Source organism: Vanessa cardui, chromosome 2 (genome assembly GCF_905220365.1).
Source record: "Vanessa cardui chromosome 2, ilVanCard2.1, whole genome shotgun sequence".
NCBI classification, from domain to species: Eukaryota; Metazoa; Arthropoda; class Insecta; order Lepidoptera; family Nymphalidae; genus Vanessa; species Vanessa cardui.
Window position 1 is genome coordinate 14,340,753 of NC_061124.1, and position 25,417 is coordinate 14,366,169.

Consider the following 25,417-nt stretch of genomic DNA (forward strand, 5'->3'; position numbering starts at 1 on the left):
TTTACCGGCTTAAGCATGAACCCAAACCATGAAACTAATCAAATTTCAATTAATTGAAATCTTGATTTGAAATATCCAGACTATGAATTATTTTTAGAGATAGATGTTTTATTACTTAAAAACAAGATATCGGCAATGCGATTTTGTAAAAAGTCACCTTACTCGTGAGATATTGACAAGTGATTTACGATGATACTCAATCTTGATACTTGTATCATTCGAATCGATTGTTTTACGGTGAGTATCGAATTAATTATTTTTTTAGAGGTTTCCTCTACTAATGCAAAGTGTGAAATAATATATATTATAAACATCAGTCTCTCATTTCGTGGCCCAATCATACGTAGCTAATAAAGTGGGTCGAGCAAACAGCCACTAAAACTGCGCTTTCAACTATTATTTTTAGTTACATTTCCAGGTCCTGTCTCGTCTAGTCTTTTATATCACACCTTTATGTTTCACTGCATTTTGATGCTGTAAATACTGTAGTCGAAGCGAGCTTAGCTTATATTCAGTTACCGGGTTTTTATTTATAGACGTGATTACATCTGTATTTGTTTTTGATGTGTAATCTTTGCTCTCGGTATAAAGTACTCGGTTCGGCTGAATTCGAATTCGAGAATGTATGTGTATTTTATTTTGTATAAAACCTGTGTTGTAGTGAAATAACTACACGATGATAATTATTCGTCATTACTGCTAGTCGAAGTAATTGTATCCCTTTTGCTTGAAACCAAACAAAGTCATAAAAATACCTTTAAAAATGATAATAAAAAATAATAAAACTAATTAAAAAAAATAAAACGACTTGAAAATTAGAAAAAGCTAGTGAACTAAAAATAGAAAAATAATTGTCTGTAATTTTTAAAGTCACTTAAAAATGATAGACTTTATTTAGACATTATTCTTTTATGGCGGGGCCTTGTGCAAGCCCGTCTGGGTAGGTACCACACACTCATCAGTTATTCTACCGCCAAATAACAGTACTCAGCATTGTTGTATTCCGGTTTGAAGGGTGAGTGAGCCAATGTAACTACAGGCACAAGGGACATAACATCTTTGTTTCCAAGGTTGGTGGCACATTAACGATGTAAGGAATAGTTAATATTTCTTACAGCGTCATTGTCTATGGGTGATGGTGACCTTACCATCAGGTGGCTCATATGCTCGTCCTCATACTCCAAAATAATCGATCAAAATCATGTCAACGTAATTGGTCAAAGTAACATTTTTATAATATTGAAAAAACATATGGTGCATACGGCTTACCGAGTAAATAAAAAAAATGTCACTACCTGGCCTTGCTACGTTTACGGTATCGCCGCGCCACAAGCCTCACTGCGCTACGAGGTACACCGCGTCCGCTGACTGGCCGCGCCTCTAACCGCGTTTCACAAAGTAAATTCTGGTAGAAAAAAACACTTTTCAACTATAAATAATAGAAACAATATATTTCTCTCTATATCTTCACTTTTTGTATTATTCTTCTAACGGTTCTAGATACGTTTTTCGCTTACAGAAAGAGCGTTTGATGGTTTGTGTGAGGACTTGTACATATACTATTTTATTAAGTCCTGAAATATATACAAAAAATGTGTATTAATAGTGAGTATAAATCTTGACCGCGTGGAATGGTGGCAAGAATTTTAGAAGCATATCCCAGTCGAATCGCAATTTCGATCATCTGAGCAAAAAAACGAACCAGCGTTCCAGTCACCACTGGAGGCAATAAAATAATAACTATTTTTACTACAAATTAGTAACTACAAGTTATTACGGAAGCTATTATTATTTTATTCAATTAATATTTAATATGTTACGTTAGGCATTCACTATAAATTAGAAGTGTATTTCACACGATAACATTCGAATGAAAATTTTAGAAGATATTCCCGATTCCGACATACGAGTAACGTAAAAAAGTCCTTCGCTGCAAACTTTTTCATCAAATGACATCATACTTGTAGCCCACGGATTCGCTCGTGTTTTATGGGTTTCGTTGTCATGTGTTAAGCAAAAAAAGTAGCCCATGGCCTTCCATGGAGTTCAAAATTTCAACTAATTCGTTTCAGTGGTTTGGACGTGAAAAAGCGAGAGACAGACTTACATTTGCATTTCGTTTTTATTTCCTAAGTGAAGTCGGGGAGGATCACTAGTATTTATATAAGAAAACTCGTTAGGTATCAGCTATCAGCTGTTTTGAGAGGGAAAGCGGGTCATAGAGGTCACGCGCGTCGATACTTTAGTACCTACGTGCAACGTTATAAATTGCGATGCTCAATTACAAAATAATACCTTCTTCTTTATATATTTAAATAAAATGGTAATACTTTGTATTGCTGTGGATTAAAAGTCTGTGGTTGGTGGTCGAACTGATGGTAAGCGGTCACCACCACTCCCCATAGAGAATAACGCTGTAATAAATAATAATAATCATTTCTTATATCAGACATCAACCTTGGGAACTAAGATGTTATGTCCTTTGTACTTGTACACTGGCTTACTGTACAACAATACTGAGTACTGCTGTTTGACGGAAGAATACCTGATGAGTGCATAGTGCCTACCCAACCATAACAAACATACACAAATCCCTACTACCAAGTAAGAGTGTCTTCCTGTTTTGACGTTGGATAGAAAACGAATTCAAGAACAGATTTCCCATCAACTAAATTCTAAGTATGTATAAAGTATGAAGTTTGGATCTGTTCCAAAGCGTAATCTTTTCACGGTCGCCGCACAGGTTACGTCCAAAAATGTAGAAATCTTTTTCTGATGATAAAATATGCAACCGATTTATCTGCTATACTTTGGAATAAAATTTACGCTCCGGTTCACGCTGCGAATGTGAACGTTTTAAACATGTCTTGATGAAAGCTGTTGTACAATATGATATGCTTTTTTCGATACGCTCTGAAAAATTATTTATTACATGAAAAGGTGTTATTTATAACTTTTTATTTTCCTTGTGAATTGTTAATATTCTGTTGTAAATGTGACATGTGTTTTGACTGAACCATCTCAGCTACTTCGACTCCACGACATTTTTGAATTTGATTCGTGATTAAAAACTTACATCCTTCATCATCATCTTCCTGTCCTTCTCAAAATTCACTCGGAATCGGCGCAGCCTTCTTCTTTCAGCCTATCTGACGTCATCTAACAAGAAACATTATTTGCAGCCATATCATCTTCCACACAATGCACCCATCGTTTCATTGGTCCTTTCCTTCCTCTATATACATTCATGTTCATGCTCAAGACCTTGCTCAACACATGTTCCTCATTCCTCCGCATATCATGCCCATACCATGATACCCGGCTTCCACACAACTTTTCGGCAATCCGTGCAACTATCAAACTTCCTCTTCTGTTACAACTTAAAATGTTAAAAAATAAAAGTAAAATAAAATAAAAAATAATTTAAATTAAAAGACTTTCAAATAGTCTTAAAGACAGTAGTTCTATTAGATATTAAAGTAAAGTAAAGTAAAATAACAGCCTGTAAATTACCCACAGCTGGGCTGAGGGTAATTTACCTTCACCAATCTTCTCTTCCATTAAGGAGAGGGTTTGGAACATATTCCACCACGCTGTTCCAATGCGGGTTAGTGGAATGGATATGTGGCAGAATTTCGATGAAATTAGACACATGCAGGTTTCCTCACGATGTTTTCCTTCACCGCCGAGCACGAGATGAATTATAAACACAAATTAAGCACATATTGGTGCGTGCCTGGGTTCGAACCCGAAATCATTGGTGAAGATGCACGCGTTCTAACCACTGGGCCATCTCAGCTCGATCTTATAGGACATATAATTAAACTTCTAACTCGATGTTTGAATGGTTACATGATTTAAATCAAGGTTTGAGCCAATAAAGAATCATACTGGGCTTAACAAGATAAAACTTTAAAAAAAAACATGTCCCGTATAACCAAGATCCCGGCGAATCCCACGGGATTTGATGAAGATAAACGACCAAAAAACCCTCGGTTAATGCATTCGCGTAAAGAGAGTTGGTTTTGATGTATTTGAAATGTAAATATGTTATTATTATAAATAAGTGTCATATCAACTAGAGAGGCGATTAAATTTTTTTCTCGGATTATTTTAATAATAATTTATGGAGTGTGTAATATGGTCAATTGGGTATTAGTCTGGACGTGGATCTCACAGTAAGTTTACAAGTTAAAGTACCTACCATCCTGTAAATGTACCACAGGTAGAGTAAGACAACCCACTAGTGTAGTAAGACAATGTGGGTTAATCATAAATAAATGTGGTAGAATTTAAATGAGGTTAGACATACAGGATTCTTCACAAAGTTTTCTTTCATCACCGAGCTCGAAACAAATTGTAAATACGTATATGGCACATGAAAATTAGTTGTTAGCGTATATAATGATATCTTATAAATTCATGAAAATGTTTGTTAAACGCGAATATATATATGAAACAATGCACAATAAATAAAAGGCGAGAAACGTGCTTTGCAATCAGATGAGAATTACTTAACTAAAGTAATTAAGTTAAAGCAATGTTTTTAATATAAAAATATATGATTTTATTTTTTTATAACATTTATTAACATAAGAATTAATAACATTAAAAGCTTAAATATATACAAATATGAACTAAAACTTGTTACTGTATAAATCTTGACCGCGTGGAATGGTGGCAAGAATGATAGTAGCATTTCCCCGTTCAATCGCAATTCCGATCCTCTGGGCAAAAAACGAACCAGCCCTCCTGTCACCAGTGGAGGCAATGAGGCGAGGTATTATACTTTTGATGAAGCTTGTTGCACCACTACTCCAAGAGCCAAGCGTTTCGACAGCAAAAGGAACAAAGAAGTAATGGGAATACTTGAATATGGAGTAAAAAAATTAACAGCCTATGAATATTCCACAATTGGGTCAAGGTATGTCTTCTCTTAAGAATAAAACTTAGAGCTCATTCAATTACGCTACCTCAATTTGAGTTTAGACATACTGGTTCTTTCTACGTATTCCGTTATCACCGATCACGAGATATTTATTTTATACACATTAAATAATTTCAAAAACTTACTTACCCTGGGTTACATCTTTGAAAGTTAGTGATTCAGTTGTCTTTTAGCGTTTTGGCTTTGAAGCCGAGATGTGGTTAGGACGCGTACATAACCGATGATTGCGAGTTCAAACTGAGTCAAGCACTGAATTTTCATGTGCTTAATTTGTGTTTGTAGTTCGTTTCGACCTCGGTGGTGAAATTTCAACTAAATTCTGGCACATGTAAATCCACCAACCAGAAATTTGAATATGATCTTAACATTCCCTTAAAGGGAGAGGAGGCCAACAGTGGGAAATTTACAGGCTGTTACTATTTGTTACTGTTACCAATTTCTAATACATAGAAAATTTTGTTTGACTAAACAGAAAAACAAAAACCTTCATATTAGTACGATATTAATATCTTTACATATATATGAAAATGCGTCAAAGAGAACTCACGGTAAAGGGAGTATGAAAAAGATAAAAGGCGTGATATGAAACGAGTTCGCTCGCTTAGAATTTTTCTTTGCGAGTCGAAAAAGGCGGGTCTGGGCGTCGATGTAGCGAAGATGTGTAGACGCGACACTGAGAAAGATAGATCGTTACTTTTCCCGTTAAAAGATAAAATCATTCCAAATTTTGAATGTTTTGTAATACATACATTGTTTGAGAGATATTTTTTATTTATAACTAACTGTGCTCAATAGTTCCCGCGCGTATGAATAACTATAACTTATTAATTCTAATAGATTCTTTAGTGGAAGACATCTGACGTGACGGCAGAGGGGTGGCATACGCGAGGGCATTTTTTTGGCGGACGAGCATATGGGCCACCTGATGGTAAGTGGTCACCATCACCCATAGACAATGACGTTGTAAGAAATTTTAACTATTCCTTACATCGTCAATGCGCCACCAACCTTGGGAACTGAGATGCTATGTCTCTTGTAGTTACACTGGCTCACTCACCCTTCAGACCGGAACACAACAATACTGCGTACTGTTGTTTAGCGGTAGAATATATGATGAATGGGTGGTACCTACCCAGTCGGGTAACACAAAGCCCTACCACCTAGAAAATGCGCTGAAGGTTGGAATGGCTGCACGCGTTCTTGGAAAGCGTTTATATATTGTAGCTTAGATTTTATTATAATTTTATATATAATTATCTCATTTTCATTATTTATATAGATAGTTTTCGCTTAGACTGTCGTGTCTAGTGTCAACAGTTTGAGGATATTATTTGTACGTTACAAATGTTCTTTTCAGTATATTAGTTTCTATAAGTGCATATGTCCACCTATCCGCATTGAAACAGCGTGAGAGAGGGAGAGGAGACCGTAGCCCAGCAGTGGAACTTACAGCTTGTTCCTTCACTATTCTTCAAACATCACAAATATAAATATCAGTTAGGTAAAAGAGATTAAAATGTGTTCACTGTTTATAAATTCAAATTTAGATAATTTAAGACAAGGTCAATTTTTATGGTTAAAGCCGATTCGATAGCTCGTTTCGCAGCGAACGCTATCTGAATAAGGAATTATAATTATGAATTGGAGAAAATTGCTCGGAAAAACCAATAATTTTTTATTAATCTTAATAGATGAAAATTAGAATGATTTTATCTAAGATGAAAAACACAATCATACATTTTTAGACTTTTATTTTTTGCTCGACATATTTTGTACTACACTCGATGTATCTCCTACTGGTTAGTCATCCTTAGCTGTGTAACAAAAAGAAAAACCGACTTCAAACAAAACACTATTTCAAAACAAATAAATATGTACTAAAAAGTTATAAAAACAATTGCGTATTCAACATATTTTTAGAGTCCTCCTAAGTAAAATGAAATGAAAAATATTAGACTACTTAAAAGTCGATTTACGATTACATAACTTAGTTATAGTTATCGTTTTATTTGGAGCCGGTGTCAGCCTCGAACACGCGACTCAACAATCAAAAGAAAGAATCCATACGAAGCCCCTTGATTGACGCAGTATGTTATCGTATAAAAGGTAATTTGTAAAAAACATATTTCTTAAAGTATTCTCGTATTGTTTTTGATAGATTTGATTTTTATTATCAAAATCGGTCCACCCAGTAAAAAGTTATGTTAAACAAACGTACAATAAACAACAGACGAATCGATATCCGTTGAAAACATTTTTTTCAATAAAATACTGTCATTACCGGACAATTATTTTAAATAAAATATTCAGAGTGAAGGTAGGTATATATATACATATCTTTCTTGTTTATTTTCTTTAACGTAAACTATGTTAAAATCCGTTGAATGGTTTAGGAATAAAAGTGTAGATATAGACAAAAACAGATTATACATTAGTCAAATTATTTATAGATTATCATTAAATTTTTTACACCATATCCTGGTCGTAGGGTTTCTTTAGCCCTTCTTCTTCCCTCATTATATATTCTACTGCTAAACAGTATACCACTGAGTAAAGTGTCGTTGTATTCCGGTTTGAAGGTTTAGTGAGCCAGTGTAACTATAGGAATAATTGACTTAACATCTTAGATCACAAGATTGGTGGCACAATCTTAATATTTCTTATAATGTAAGTGGTAGCGGTGGTAACTGCTTACGATCAAGTGGCAAGAGACGAGCAAAAAACACTGAATTAGAAAAAAATAAATCCTACTTAGTACTTCTTAATAACATATTTGTAAAAGTCAAATAAATTCCTATTGATTGGCACATCTGATATATTTTTCAGAATAGTCTTTGAAAATCGATTGAAAGTGTTGACAAAAAACGAGCACTCAGAGAGCTTAAAAGTGATTTTAAGCGGAAGAATTTTTCGGATTGTTGACAGTCGAACAGATTCGTTCTGAAGGAAAATTACTTTAGCTACGAACCAGTTTAACAGTTAATTAAAAACGAATGTCGTAATTTACTTGAAAATTAAAAATATATTTCCTAATTAGTTTTCAGTCACAAAGAACAATCCTCACAGGAATTCAAGCACATAGAAATAGTAAAGTCTAACTGTTCTAAAGCCTGTAAATTTCCCACCGCTGGGATAAGGCCTCCTCTTCCATTAAGGAGAGGGTTTGGACCATATTCCATCATGCTGTTCCAATGCGGGTTGGTGGAATACACATGTGGCAGAATTTCGATGAAATTAGACACATGCAGGTTTCCTCACGATGTTTTCCTTCACCGCCGAGCACGGGATGAAATAAAAACACAAATTAAAACAAACAAACACATATATATATATATATATATATATCCGCTCTGCATAGAAATAATAAATATTAATTTTATTTAGTTTGACATACTATAATATAATATAGATATTATTATCATTCTTAGAACTCTATCATACTAAAACGATAAATCCCAAGAACTTGGGTTGTTAGGTCATTTGCAATATGTATCCTCTTCAAATAATATGGATGTTTAGAAGTTTATTTAGTAAATAGGTGCTCCATGTTTTTATCACAAAAATATGGGATATATTTTGCTACATTTTATATTAAATCAAAATATAAGAAAATGAGTTACCTAACCGATTACAGTCATCATTTCTCAAGACATTGTATCGTAAATGATAACCTTTCCTTCGACAATCAATACAACAAGCCTAGAAATACTATGTTAAGCCAATAGAATAAATTAAAAGTAAAGCGTTTGGGCTTTAAGTATAAAGCTTATAGACAGTCAGAATAAACTTAAGCTGAAAAACTGTTGCCTTTTATTTGTTGCACGCCCTTCTGAGATATCTTCACTTATTATTTCACCTCCAAGCAGAAATACTTTTCTTATAATATATTCTTTAATAATTGTTCTTGAGAGAACGGTGAAATGTCAATATAACTACAGACACAAGAGTCATAACATTTTCTTTATCAAAGTTGATGGCGCATTGGCGATGTAAGAAATGTTTATAATTTCCTTGCAGCGTCTACGTCTGATTTTGATGGTCTACCTTCTTATTTTATAAAATATATTAAAAATAGACGTTCACCAAAACATAATCACAGATCAACATGGAAAAATACCCGATACATTATCCTGAAACAATACCGTATCCTCTGATCCGAAGGCAGATATCATAGGGATTTTAGTGGATAAGAATCTCGCCCGCGACCCAGTTATGTACATACATTTTACATCTGTTAATTAAAATATAGTGTATAATATTTTAGGTACTTATTAGACGTTGAAGGTATTAAATAAATGTCAAAAGAGTCCCGTGTGTCTCGATTTTAACAAACACAATGTCACCCTACAAAACTTTAGTTAGTGTACTCTCATAGTAGAGGAGGGTATTATGTTGTTCGTTGTGTTAACACTATTTTAATCATATCTACTAGTTAGCGTAGATATTTATGACATTATTGGTGGAACTATTCATGAAATTACCTGGGATTATCCCAAATAAATTTTTATGTTCTTAGTAGTTGGCAGTTTTTTACTCTTTTGCAACGAGGAAATTTCTAAAGATAACTTATTATTTGGTATATGTATTAGTTGTGATGATTGCCTTACTGTTCTAGTGGAAATTTTATATGAGGTCACAGCTCCGTCCTCGTTTACAACCCAAATCAGACCGATGTAAAGTTATTGAGTTTTCCAATAGAAAAATTCACAGTTAATATAAATAAAAAAATATTGCGCACCATCACATACATGATTCTGATCCCAATTTAAATAGCTAAAGCACTTGTGTTATGAAAAAGCAGAAGTAACGATGGTACCAAAAACACTCAGACAGAAAACAATAAAGAAAAATAAGGAACTTTTTCTGCATCGACTCGGCCGAGACCTTGGAGTGGCGTACCCATGAAAACCAGTCTACACACTACTCGACCACGGTGGCCATCATATCAGTTATAATCGAACCTACCTACCTACTTTTGTACAGTTTAATATATCACGCGTAGTTTGATAGTCCATCTTCCAGAAATCTGCTGAGGCAGTTGCACCAGCAAATGCCACAAAAATGTCTATTTAATCATAAATCTCTATATCTATTTAGCTAGCATAGATGAAACTCCTAATATTTCTCATTAATAGGAGGGAATCTTCGCCCTCTGAGGGTTAGCATAATAATCTGCTATTACTATATATTTACGTCAATACCTTTGCATTGAACTCATTATGTATGTGTAACCTCCGGCCATCATTAATTTAAGCTCGAAGCCACAAAGGCGATCAGTTTGTAAATATTTAATAGCTCCTTTGTCACAATGCCGGCAAATTTAATACTTCACTCTCGTGTTCATATATAATATGAGCTCATGGCTTCGACCTTCCCTCTTGCTATGTGCAGATAGTGTGAAATATACCTAGTACCTAGTATATTATTAGAAGAAAATTAAAATAACAAATATCAACACTGTGACCGGAAATATATATATTAAAAGGATAGTAACAACGCCTCGAATTAATGAAGAATGAATGAAGAAATCACAAACATTTTTTTAAGTTTTAGATTGGATCCATTCTCCGACTTTTTCAGTATTGACGCTTCACAAAAATAAATATAAAAATATGATTATATATAGGTATGTATAATAAGAATAAATATATTATGAAGAGTCGAGATGGCCCAGTGGCTAGAACGCGTGCATCTTAACCGATGGTTGCGGGTTCAAACCCAGGCAAGCACCGCTGATTCAAGTGCTTAATTTGTCTTTATAATTCATCTCGTGCTCAGCGATGAAGGAAACCTGCATGTGACAAATTTCATAGAAATTCTGCCACATGTGTATTCCACCAACCCGCATTGGAACAGCGTGGTGGAATATGTTCCAAACCTTCTCCTCAAAGGGAGAGGAGGCCCTTAGCCCAGCAGTGGGAATTTACAGGCTGTTGTTGTTTGTTTGTTTATATTATGCTTATATCCGATACAGGCTCTTTAGAACATATTTAAAAGGTGAAAAGTATTTTGGTAATAATCATCATCCTCCTGCCCTTATCCCAATTTTATTTGGGGTCGGCGTACCATGTCTTCTTCTTCCGTACTTCTCCGTCAGACGTCATCTCACAAGTAACATTCTTTCTGACCATATCATCCATCCATCGTTTCTTTGGCTGTCCTCTACATCCATCCACATCAATGCTCAACGCCTTCCTCACAATATGTCCCTCATTCCTCCGCATTTCATTTTCGCATTGTGAAGTATTTTGGTAATATAAACCTTAAATCGTGCTGTTTTCTCATTATAGTGATATTGTAGCAATAAAGCATGCTAGTTTGTAAATAATTGACAATGACACTATTAATACATAACACATTTTTTACTAATTTTCAAAATTTTCCATATTTGGAAGAGTCGCTTATTTCTCGAACAAGAACCGTCGAAAATAAATCGGTGAGATGCTATTATGTTTCACCAACTTTTGTATACAATTATTATAATAACAATATGTTTATTTAAAACTGTCACAAGCCAATATTTTTTTAAAAAGAACTATATAACGTGCAATTATAAGAACTGTTAGTCATTTTTATATAACATATACAAACAATTTTAGTTATATATGTTTTTATAGAATCACTAATATATCTATTCGTCCCGCCAGAAAACCGTCGAGCTTGTCCTAGGAATAGCCGGAGGGTTCAGAATAAATCCTTCGCCTTTAACATTATTAGACGGCCTGTATACCTTTGAACTATTGAACGTTTTGTCTTTGAGGATTCCTCGTAATACTTTATTTCACTGGCGAATATACGTAGTATTAATATAGTATAAGTCAAATGCGCATTATTTCGTAACAACAATAACAACAGCCTGTAAATTTCCCACTGCTGGACCTCCTCACCCTTCAAGGAGAAGGTTTGGAACATATTCCACCATGATCTTCCAATGCGGCTTGGCGGAATACACAAGTGGCAAAATTTCTATGAAATTTGACACATGCATGTTTCCTCACGGTAAACACAAATTAAGCACATGACTATTCGGTGGTGCTAGCCTGTCAATCCCAATCATGGGTTAAGATGCGCGCGTTCTAGCCACTGGGCCATCTCGACTCATTTATCTAGTTATTTCTACAAAATTATCTCTATACCTAAATACTTTACAGCCCTTTGGTAAAGGACAACCTTCATTAGCATTCATCTCTTTTCCTCAGGCCTCTCTCTCACACATAAGACAAAACAAATCATTAATCATCATGATCAGGTGAGACTAGACAAGAAATCCATCAAAACAATAAAGGATTAAATACAAGGAGCGACATAAATTAACATTTATTCCGTTCAAACTGAACCTTATTATGAACGTCATAAGATCCTCTTCCGAAGTTAATTTTTGTTGTATTTAATAATTATGAAGATGTTATTGAAACCTAAGGTTAGTCCAACTTTATATCCGCTTCCATAATCTTTCTCCTTCGTTTGTTTTAAAGGTGACAGTTTACAAAGAGTAATCAAGATAAATTAAATAAGAAAAACAAACATTGTTGATACCTATCTGTTAGTTTTAATCTATATTTTATATTTTGTATTAGGGTATTGTCACAAGTTCCCAAAGTACGTGAAAAATTTCATTTTAATCAATTGGATGGAAATTAATTAAAATTTTGCTTATAAACTTTGCTTTGACGACCTCCGTGGTCGAGAGGTGTGTACACCGGTTTTCATTGACCACTCCGAGGTCCCAGGTTCGATTCCCGGTCGAGTCGATGTAGATTAGCATTAGTTTGTTCTATGTCGTCTTGTATATGGGTGTTTGTGGTACCTTCATTACTTCTGATTTCCATAACACAAGTCTTTTAGCTTCTTATATTGGGATCAGAGTAATGTATGTGATGTCGCATATTTATTTATTTATTAAATTCTTGTCCATATTAACAGGCGAAGTTAAATGGAAGCTATTATAGAATATGCATTCCAATCGTAAATAATAGTAATGTAACATAAAGTAACAGCCTGTTAATATTTCATTGGATTAGAATTTTGAAATAACACTACAGACTCGATTATAAACAGCTCGGTCTTATCATTCAGAATCCCGCGAAAACTAATAGCATCAAGGAAGACTCAAAGACATGTTACCTTTTTATAATAATGTTAAGACCTTCCTGATTTGTATGGATAAACCGCAGTTTTTGGTTAAAATTCACGCGTATTTTCAGGAATTATAATGAACTAACAAATATGATAAAACAATAAGATATACGATAAATTTTCTAAATTAAACTTAATGCTTAAATAGATTTATAAGGGAAGTAATGTAATGTAAAAAATTGCGTAAGGTCTGACAAGTGACCTTTTTTATATTTCTTCCATTTGGAATGATAAATAATAATGAAATATCTCATAAATAATATTACAATTTTATATATTTTTACTAATATGAATACTAAAATAGGTTATAAAAATAGTTTTTATATAAGGAAGTAAAAATAAGGAAATTCTTCCAATCACAACGGGCTATCTCTACAACACGCTATAAATAGCTATTTTAATATCCTTTAATAAAAAATACTTGTTTACATAGGCGACCTTACAGATAAAGAAGTGAATACTGTTTAAGATAATTTCCTATTAAGGAGTGTGTTACGTCAAGTCACATTGCATTGAAACCGGCGCATGCGCAGACGTCTGGCAGTCGTTTTCAAAATGAAGTATTTTATGTTAGTTTTTGTTGTGTGTGGAGTCGTTTGCGGAAATGAGGAAGATTGTAAGTAATTATTTTACTGTTAAATTGTGTTTATCAAATATTTACTTTGATTTATTGTATCATCCGGCTTTTCTGTTATCAATGTGTTATCGATACGGCACTGTAAAGAAAAATATGTTGAAACGACTGTTTGTTTTGGATATAAACATATCAAATACATCTATAGTATAATATAATAGGAATGAAAAATCTCTTTTGATTTAAAAATATAAACACTTTTAACACTGACCTAATAAATCCTGTATATAATACGAAAAAAAAAAAATAAGCAGTTATTGAGCAAAACATTTAAAAGGCATTTATTTAAGTAAATATTCTCGAAATAATATTGAATATTAGTGAATTCTCAATGAAATGGAAACTCTTTAAAATCAAACGGTATACTGGCTAAATTGTAATCGGCGTACACTTGAGAAAGCGCGCGAATACGCAACAGTGTGCATTGGTCCATAGTAATTAGATCGCACGAAGTAGCGCGTCCGCTCGAGCACATGCGTTTCTGCGCGCTACTTTTTGCGCTACTGTCCACTTTGACATAGAGAACCAGAGCTTAAGCATTAATGATTAGGAATACTTAAATTGAAACTCCAGAGATATATAGAGCTAAGGTAATTGCTTAGTTTTTATCCTTTTCTTCTGTTAAAACATATTATTTATTTATTTTTCCCCTATAAGTTAACTTAAATTGGAAAGTACCAACATCAAATTCGCTACCACTGTTTCAGTTATGAATCATTAGTAAAAACATGAAAACTATTAAAAATATATATACATTCATAATATTATAAATATTACTATCTTTAAAGTGCCAGTAGACCATATTCCTTTAAGCGAAGCCATAGGACACAATGCAGTATAATTTATATAGTATTGTAATGGGGCATAGTTTTATTTCGCGCGTTCATTAACGATTTTGCACATAAATTTTTCTTTCATGCGTTGTTTTCATAAATGACATCAGAATATGCGTAATATTTTTGAATTTAAATTTAACCACTGTTTTAAATATGCTAAAATAATACTACAATTATGTAAAAAAATATGTTATTTATCTGAATAGTATGTCTGATACATATCAGTTCTTCTGGATATTAGACTGTTATCTTATAAGAGAAGAGGGATAATAACAGAGTGCAACCTGTAATTATATGAATTCATTGAGGTGGACAATATAAAAAAGACGTATTCTACTGCAGACGAATGCTCAAAATTGAATCTTACATTGTTACATTAATGTCGAATTTCCCAAGACAGGGATGTATCCTATATTACCAGATAATAGTAACGTTTTTATATTGAATTTAGTCAGATTTAAAGGTGACGAAACATAAAAACAGCGCATTGTGTTTCTAATATGAGTTATATCAGTTAAATTGCTAACACTAACCAAACTTAATATATTTTATGCTATCGTAATAATATTAATCGTAAAATTGATTTTTATGTAGATCTAAACGATTATTTATATTAATTTTTAAATGCATATTTATCTGTACTAAAATAGTGTTTTGTTGGAAGTCGGTTTTTCTTTTTGTTAAAATTTTTATTTATTTTGTTTTTAATCAAATGAGTAAAAAAAAAGCACTCGATGTTAGGGCTATCTGTAATGTATAAAATATCTATCACCCACTCAAGTTCCTATAGTTGGTAGCGCATTGGAAATAGCACGATACTTAACATTTACGCCAGTGGCTTTGGGCGAAGATCACTTACTGTGTTAATAATTGTGGCAACCGATTTGTTCCTCGAATAAAAAAAAGCTGACGGAAAAATATGGACGGCCAAACAGACAGACAGACATGACAAATCTATAAGGGTTCCGTTCTTTGTCATTTGACTATGTAAATCTTTAAAATGCCTCATCCAGTACACATAACATTTAAAATCAGAAGATGCAGCGCCTTTGGAGGATCGTGACCATAACGTAACGTCAGTAAGCAGAAAACATCTGCCGACGTTTTCGCTTGTGTAATGAAATCGTCTTTACGTCACTCTGCCAGTAAAAACTTCTTATTTAACATTTATTTTTGCCTTCATTCATATGTTATATCACATCACTGAAAATATAGAGTATTAAACAGGGAAACGAACGTGAAATTTTAGAATCCTATCCCAATATAATATGACAACTCGTTGGTCTAAGGATTAAGAAATTGTGGACGTCACAGGACATACAGGAGATAAGACTGATCGATTGTATGTATGGATAGAATGATGGTTAAATATTATTAATAATGGTAATTTTTTAAAGGGAAAATAAATTGAAGAACGTTACAAGAATATTTCGTTAGTAGCGCCACAGTAGTATACACAAGCTAACCCAATATACCATCTATGAGACGGTTTGGATACCGTTGCCTTTCAGTGGGTATGCCAGGAGGCTGGCCAGGCTTCTTCTCACCAGGCTTTTTAGGTACCAGCGATTCAAATACCTGGCCCAACTTTAGGGAAATGATTAAGAAAGTTATTCCAGCAAGCATAAAAAATTACTCAAGTACCGAATTAGATTGACCTCTCCTTTCAATTTCAATCTTTCGAAAATATTTGTCTCCAACTATTATAAAAGCAAATTTTACATAATTAGGATTAATTTCACGTACCCTCACCTTGTTATGACATTAGTATGTTAAAAGACAAATGCTCGCTGAGCTCATCACGGAATCTTTACAACTAAAATCCTTACAAAATTCTAGCGCATTTCCTTTGATAGCCTAATTTGATATTCGGCGCATGTAGCACTTGGATTTTAGGGGCATCAAACGTGAATGTATTAAAACGGTGTAAAATTTTATATGAAAAATCAATGAATTACGTAAATTTGATACAGTTCGATATGTTAAGCTTGAGAAAGTTTTGGCAATAAATAAAAATTTTAACAAAAAGAATAACCAACTTCAAACAAAACACTATTTTAAAACAAATGAATATGCACTAAATAAAAAGTAATAAAAATAATTTCATATTCAATATATTTCTAGAGTCCTCCTAAGTAAAATGAAATGAAAAATATTAGAATACTTAAAAGTCGATTTACGATTCTATAATGTAGTTATAGTAATTGTTATATTTGAAGCTAGTGTCAGCCACGGGCACGCGCCTAAACTATCACAAGAATGAAGCGATACGAGCCCCTTGATTGACCCAGTATATTATAGAATAAACGGTAATTTGTAAAAAAACATATTTCTTAAAGTATTATCGTATTGTTTTGTAAATAGATATACTTCGTAAGGTTTTCTTGACTTCAAAGAGGATGAGTTTATTTTTTATACTAAGTAATAATTAAATGAAAGATACAATGAAATAAACAAATAAATTAATGATAAGAAACAAAATTGTTGTTTATAATCCGTTTGAGTCAACCAGAGATAAAATGCGACTGGAACGTTTTTTCCTTACGTGAAGATTTCTGGCGAACCACTCTACTGTAAGCCACGTAAAAGATTGGATCCAAAATATTGTTATGTTTGTTCTTCGATATCAAATATACTATGTTACATTAGACCTACAATGTTACTTTACGGTAAAGTTTTCAAATTTGAGGAAGGTTTATGATAGTAAAAATGTCCTTTACCAGCATTATATTAAATCGATTTTATTTTTTCAGAACTTCACAAAACATATTAAGATAGTAAATATTTTAACAGTATAATCAAAGATAATTTTTATAACCTTGATGGGGAAGTTATTGATAATATACCTCCAAACCGTAATTGTATACATATTGTATTACAAACAATAACTACACAAATATGACCTCATAAGTTGCGTTTAATTGCATCCTTTACTAGCTAAGCTTATAATACCGAGGCCCTTGATTTCATTTCCTAGTCGGTCAAAGTCTCAAAAGCAGCTCGAAGCTTAGTAGTTGTCAATGTTAACACTTTCTTATAATTGATATTGAAAGGTTCATTATAAAGCATGTTTCTGGTGATTTGAATTATATGCTCTCCATTATACAATTGAAAAATAATTTAATGATCTGAGATGGCCCAACGATTAGAACGCATGCATTTTAGCCGATGCGGGTTCAAAACCAGGCAAACACCACTGAATATTCATGTGCTTAATTTGTGTTTATAATTCATCTCGTACTCGGCGGTGTAGGAAAACATCGCGAGGCAACCAGTATGTGTCTTATTTCATAGAAATTCTGTGATACGTGTATTTCACCAACCCGCATTGGAACAGCGTGGTGGAATATTTTCCAAATCATCTCCTCTAAGGAAGAGGAGGCCTTAGCCCAGCAGAGGGAAATTTACAGGCTGTTGTTGCTGTTCAATGTTATGCATAGAGTATGTGAGATATGTCATATACAGTTAGTTAGACTGTCTGAAGACGTCACCATGGCTTGGCATATTGCTCGCTTAGACTTGAACCAAATAATGTATCACTTCCCACTTAACTGTAAAAGCTTGGCCTGCATATATTGAATTATTTTAATAAGGATAACGATCATCATCCAATTCTTCGTCAGTCAATTGAGTTCATGCTCCATCAACATCATCAATTTCCGTTCTAAAAACAAGTCTACAGCGATTCTGAACTTAATGTCACTTAATATAAGATACAGTTTTCTGTGTTTCTGATGCGAAATATTTTGTGCTGTCAATTGCGATAAGTACTCTAACATTGTGTTTTATGAGATAATACTTTTGAAAAATGTGTTACTTTGTTTAACATATGGGTACAGTCGACTTCAAATAAATGTACAGGTTTATATAATTTTCATATTACATCAAGCAGAATTTTGAATTTATCGGTATGCATAGGGTGCCATTCTCGATAGGACTACCACAATCCAGTTAAGTTGGTAAAGTCTGTGAGAACTTAAAATAATTGTTAGAAATTCCTTACCTTTAAGACCCAACCTTGGCCGAAAATGTTGGCCAAAACACAACAATACCAACACTGAGTAGTGTTGTTTGATGGTATCTAATAAGTGGGCAGACTCAACCTAGGTATAGGTTTAGGTATAAAGAACTTTAGTATCAACAAAGACATACAGTCACTTATGTGTATAAATTGAAGTAGTAACGAACAATTCGTCGTCGTTACTATTCTATGTATAACTATTACGGAATAATAAAGTTTTACATAAAAAATGCAAGCAAAAACAAATACAATATTGTTCAGTTCTGTCCCAATGTTTATGATGAGCCGAGCCATGATGGCCCAGTGGTTAAAACGGATGCATCTCAACAGATGATTGCGGGTTCAAACCCAGGCTAGCACCACTAAATATTCATGTTTTATTTGTGTTTATAATGTATCTCGTGCTCGGCGGTGAAAGAAAACACCGTGATGAAACCTGCAAGTGTCTAATTTCATAGAAATTCTGACAAATGTGTATTCAATGAACCTGCATTGGAACAGTGTGGTGGAATATGTTCCAAACGTTTAAAACGCCGCATCCATTTTAGGTCACACAAAAGAGGTGAGTATCAAAATACGGAAATAATGAAGCTCAAAATAACATCCGAAAGCTATCCTTTCACGTTCATGCTATTCAAATGATTTAAGATAACTCATAAAAATCATAAACCAGCATTATGATAGGCCCTACTGCGTCCGTACCGTCTTCTCACGTAATAATGTAACATCACGTCCTAATTTAACTTAACAAATTCTTAATAATGATTATGGTCGTAATTACACTGACCTTTAATTATATTAAATAAATACATAATTATTGGAAAACATCACAAACATTAATCTGATCCCAATGTAAGCAGCTAAAGTACTTTTGTTATGGAAAATCAGAAGTAACGATGGTACCAAAAATACCCAGACTCAAGACAACATATAAAAGTAATGAACTTTTTCTACATCAGATTCAAACCCGGGACCTCAAAGTAACTCATAACCTTGAAAACTATACATAAAAAAATATACATACTATTCAAACTCGACTGAAACTTGACATGACGTAACACGTTTTTCTCTCAAAAAAATTTAAGTCTCTCCATAAATGACCCGATTTTAAAATCCAGCAAGACTCACGTCGCATGTCATTTTTACAAAATATATGTTAATATAAGCTATGCAGATGACATACCTAACGCCTGCCTCCCTCCTCCTGTCAAACAGGGACGCAGCTGCGGACGGAAACTTGTACAATATAACGTGAATAAAAGTGAATATTAAGGCTGCTAAATTAGTGACAGTATTGTATTTGACGATCTCCGTGGTCGGTTTTCATGGGTACTCCAGGGTTCGATTCCCGGCCGAGTCGATTTAGAAAACATTCATTAGTTTTCTATATATATTGGGTCTGGGTGTTCGTGGTACCGTCCTTATTTATGATTTTCCACAACACAAGTGCTTTAGCTACTTACATTGAGATCAGAGTAATGTATGTGTTGTCCAATGTTTATTTATTTGTCCAACGATTGCCATATCTACAATTTTTAACTTGTATCAGTAACGAGTCTTTAAATTTCACTTTGTCCTTGGTATTTATATATAAAAAATTGTTCGTTTGGTTTGCAGGTCCATATATCAGACCTATATAGAAAGGGAACGTAAGCCTTTGAGGTATAATGTTTTGCCTCGCAGGTGTTTAGGGCAAATTGCCAAAGTTTCTATACGAGTAAACTGTTTTGGGTGATTAGTATTATTACAGTAGACACAACTATAATAATACTGCGTTTTTTGCCTATTAAGGTTGGTCGATTCTCGAGCTATAAATTGCAAAAATATATCTTTTCTAACAATCTGTTTACAGTTCAAAGCATAATATAAACTATAGGAACATTGTATTAGTAACCGGATTTATTATCTAGTAACGATTTGAATCTAACTTGTCCGAAAATAAAATTATTATATATTAAAAGAGCTGGGATGGCCCAGTCAGAGCTGAGATGGTCCAGTGGTTAGAGTGCATCTTAACCGAAGATTGCGGGTTCAAACCCAGGCAAGCACCACTATATATGTGCTTAATTTGTGTTTATAATTCATCTCGTCCTCGGCGGTTAAGGAAAACATCGTGAGGAAACCTGCATGTGTCTAATTTCATCGAAATTCTGCTACATGTGCATTCCACCAACCCGCATTGGAACAGCGTGGTGAAATATGTTCCAAACCCTTAATGGAAGAGGGGGCCACCTCAGCAGTGGGAAATTTACAGGGTGTTACTTTACTTTACTTTACTATTATTCAAAAGAAAGTCATACTCAAATGTGTTTTTCATAACAAATAATATTATAATCAGGTTATTCAACCCACTACTGTGCTTACTTTAAATAATCAACAATAAAATATGTCAATGACTAATTTTATGCTTATATTTTACTTGTTTAACTATTATTTATATATATGTATTTATAAAATTTTCCAGTACCACTAAATCATTCAATTTGAAAAAGATTGTACCAATAACTTATTTTGCAACCAGATCTATTAAAACATATGTTAATTATAAAATAATAAACATAGGACTTTTTAATACCAAAGAATAACAAAAATATATTTCAAATTGTTTCAGTTAAAATAATAGATTCAATAGAGCAAGAAAAGCCGTGTGTGGAAATGGGCGGTATTTGCACGGTAGCAGCTGACTGCCCGAAGGGTCACCTCGCTGAGAAACAGGGACTTTGTCCAAATCAACGCAAACAAGGAATCGACTGCTGCCATGGAAGTAAGTTATCACAATCAATATATTCATCGTAAGATGACAAAATTCGTTAGATAACAATCTCTCCCGTCAAATTGTAATCTAACGAAATATTATGAACCGTGTAATATGATTGCAATTTAACGCATTATTTTTCCCTATATTATGATCTATCGAAGTTAAACTGTTAGATTACAATCTGTTCTGCGTCAAAATGTCAACTGTCGAAAGCTCTTCCTGATTGGACGATGTTATTGTAAGAGCGACCAGTCTGTCGAGATTGTAATCTAACGAATTTTTGTAATCTCACGGTGACATATACTTTCACCAAAGTAAAGGATTCGGTCACGTACCTTGCAAATATTTGGACAAATGTCTCATGTATATGGTGATTTAAGGCTCCCAGTCTGAAGAGTGATTTTCGCAGAATGCTTGCCAGAAACATTTTTCTAGCATAAATATATATGTCCAACATAATATAACGTTGTAATATTTTTATTTTATTTTTTCTGTATGAGTTAATTTTAATCATGTTCTTAAGACTGTGCTGTGACAATGACATACATAGACGTACTAATATTTTAAAATCTAAATTACATATATAATAGGGAGGACAAATGGGTGAGTTAATTGATCACCAATCCCCATAGACATTGGCGCCATAATTTTCTCAACCATTCCTTACATTGCCAATACGTGACAAACCTTGAAAATTAAGATATTATATCCCTAGTGCCTGTAGATACACTAAGTATAATACTCTTAATAATAATCCAATAAGAAGAACGAATGGGAACCTGATGATCAGTGATCACATTAGTGATTGCCATTCGTCCTTGAGGATTACCTCATAGACATTGGAACCTATGTTTAAACCATTACTTATATTGCCAATATACCACCAACCTTAGTACCTGCAGATAGACTACATTATCAATTCGCTTGTGAAACTAAATAATTTTATTCATAAAAGAATGGAATATGAAGTAAATTTATTTAAAGACGGTGCTACACTTAGTTCAGAGTATCAGAGAAACAATTTGTTTGATCATATTGGTTTACGAAAATTTGTGTTTTGCACAAATATTACAAGCTACTGAACCAGAGTGGAACGTCATTGTCAATATTTACTTTATTTGATAATCTATACATACATATAAAAAAATTGGAGTGTCTGTTTGTAAAATGAAGATAACCGTTTTTTGATAAATGCATACGTATGTATACATGTTACATATTCCAAAGTAACAATGTTTACAATTTTGGTTCTCTGTCTGTTTGTTTTGACTAATCTCTAGAACTGCTGAACTGATTTCGGTGGGACTTTCAATAGCAGATAGCTGATGTAATAGGAAGTAACTTAGGCTACAACAATAACTTTTTGTTAGCGGGCACAATTAATTTAAATATAAAACAGTCAAATAAACAGTGTCACATGCTAATATAATTTGTAAAAATGTAATCAAATAGGTTGTTAACATATTTGAAGAATCAATACAATTACTGATGAAATCTGTGACAAATTTATTTATACTGGGTTCTCTCATGCTCTTATCATCAAATTGTAATTGAATATAAAACTAAATCACAAATAAAGGTAAAACTGTAGTTAAAAGCATTGATGAGAAAATTGAAAATAAATATTAACAATTAAAAAAAACAATTAGATGTGCCCGCGACTTCGTGCTCGTATCAATTAAACTGAAAGTTTTATACATACACACGTAATATATAGTTCTAAACTAAAAGTATCCTAAGTCACTTCTCGTTACATTAGCTATCTATCAGTAAAAATCCAGTTAAAATGATGCAGGCATTCCAGAGAATAGCCGTGATGTACCGCGTAAACACATAATTATGCATTTAATAAAAAACGATAAATTTTTATATTAAAAACTTGTATATACAGAAGATAAACGAGATGATTAATAAATTATTGCTTGCAAATCAATGTGACTCAAAATCTAAAAGGAAGGTCAAACAGAGATAGAAACAGTTTTGGTTATTTTGTCTTATTCAAAAAATGTAGTACCTTTTATTTTATATTTTCTATCCTTCAAAGGTTTTCTAAAGATTTTTCACTTTTTCACTTTGCTGCCTATTAACTTATATCAAAGTAAATAAAACACACAAATAATTTTTCGCCTTCATTGTATATTTATTTTAGAACAAGATATATTTTGATATTCAATAATCAAGTAACGCTTCTATATTGAAATACTGAATCGACATTGTCTATACATATATCCGGAGTTTATCGCGTTTATCGCGTTGCATTCGAACATACAAAGCAAAACAAACCGTAACGCATATTTTATTAAGATTTTTTTTTTCACAGTATCAATGAAGGAGACCCGTTGCCTCAAACATGGCGGAGTTTGTATGAAACCGGAAGTGTATTGTAATCCAAGTCTTATATTTGATGAAGCTACAGATTGTCTTGATAATAAAAAGTGCTGTCTCATGGTGTTGTAGAATATGTGTATGATTATATTAAATAAAAAATATGAACAAACAATGTTAATTATTAATTACCTTTAAATAAAACGGGCATTCTTTATTTAAATTTATAAAGCAATGGCGTAGATATAATAGATGGATAGCTATAATTTGAAGGAGGTTTTATACATACATATGTTGGAGCAATGGAACATTTCGGTTTAACCGGGGAATGCTGCGCTTAGCAGTCACGGAAAAAATTGAAAGCATCCTTGCATGTAAGTTACACATTTGCGACTTACATGTCTGGCAACATCGGAGCCGTTTGATGGAGTATATAATAGTTCTAAGGCTTCTCCCTTAATCAAGCTTACGTCCCCAGTAGTGGGTCTCTAGTTTATACATAAGTAAATTTTATCAAAATCATTATGTCAGTGTGTACCGTATGCAGTACCTTATCAATCATCAACTGCATTGAATTGACACGTTAACTATAATAGTTATAAGACAAACTTGTTGTGCTTACTTTACAAACATACTTCACAAACTTTTCAATCGTTTTCTTTAAAAATGTCATCAATATCAAAAATTATATAATGTTACGAGAGTAACCTTAGCCTTCAATACGGTGTTATGATATTTGATTTATATAATAATTTATATCACATTATTATGCTATTGAATTTACTTTATTATATACAATTATTATTGTAATTAATTGATCAATAATATGTAAAATTGTAATTAATATTATTTTATATGGCATAGCATTTAATACTGGCATGTAACACTATTTATTATTATAAATATGATTGGGCTGTCTTTAGAAAACAATTGGACGATAGCGTGGCATTCTAACAAGAGATAGAGAGATTGAAGCATCATTGTAAAACGATTATATTATATTAGCCATCCCGAACTATTGAAATTACAATAAACATATTTTCGTATCTTCATTAATCATACTCATTATTATAACTTATGACTTGTTTAACATTAGCAATAACTACTACTTTCTATAATTTAAATATTTTCTTTGCAACGCAAATCAAAGGAAATATACCAAAATTTATTTGTATACCTGAGTTTCGAGGTTGATAATTTGTGTTTATAATTAATCTGGCGCTCGGCGGTAAAGGATAACATAATGAGGTCACCTGCGTGTATAAGATAAAATATTACCCCATGAATAAACGAAAGCTGCCGTGGTGCTGCGTAGTGAAATATACTCTGAATTGCTTGGGTAGTTTCTAGCCGGGCAGGACATTATTGTTGGTTATTCTTCACTTGACCAAATTACTGTAGTTTCTATATATGTTGATGATATTTGAGACAAAAGAGGTTTTAAGCGAAGTAGAGTGTTACCGTGAGCCTGTATAATATTTAAATAAAGAGTTTGTGCAAGTGCTTTAGAAAACAAAACATGAGTAATTATTCGTTGCCCGTGTCTTCTCTCATGTTTTAGTGTTTGCACTTCAGAATTTAGCCAAAAAGTTTCTTGTAGTACTTTCTTCGACTGTAAGCAATTTCATTTAAGCAAAACAGTGGTGTTGGTCTGAATTAGAAATAGCACGCTTTAGTGAAGATTCAAGTGTTATTATAATAAATAAAATTTTAACAAAAAGAAAAACTGACTTCAAACAAAATACTATTTTAAAACAAA

The 25,417-nt window shown here is 33.0% G+C and overlaps 1 protein-coding gene across 1 annotated transcript; it reads left to right on the forward strand.

The window, feature by feature from the left end:
* The first annotated feature begins 13,585 nt into the window (after window positions 1–13,585).
* On the forward strand, window positions 13,586–23,833 carry LOC124540532 (U-scoloptoxin(19)-Sm1a-like). The gene is made up of 3 exons (XM_047118185.1): window positions 13,586–13,700; window positions 21,187–21,339; window positions 23,654–23,833. Exons 1-3 carry the CDS (start codon window positions 13,610–13,612, stop codon window positions 23,788–23,790), a joined length of 381 nt encoding a protein of 126 aa, XP_046974141.1. The 5' UTR covers window positions 13,586–13,609; the 3' UTR covers window positions 23,791–23,833.
* Window positions 23,834–25,417: the final 1,584 nt, after the last annotated feature.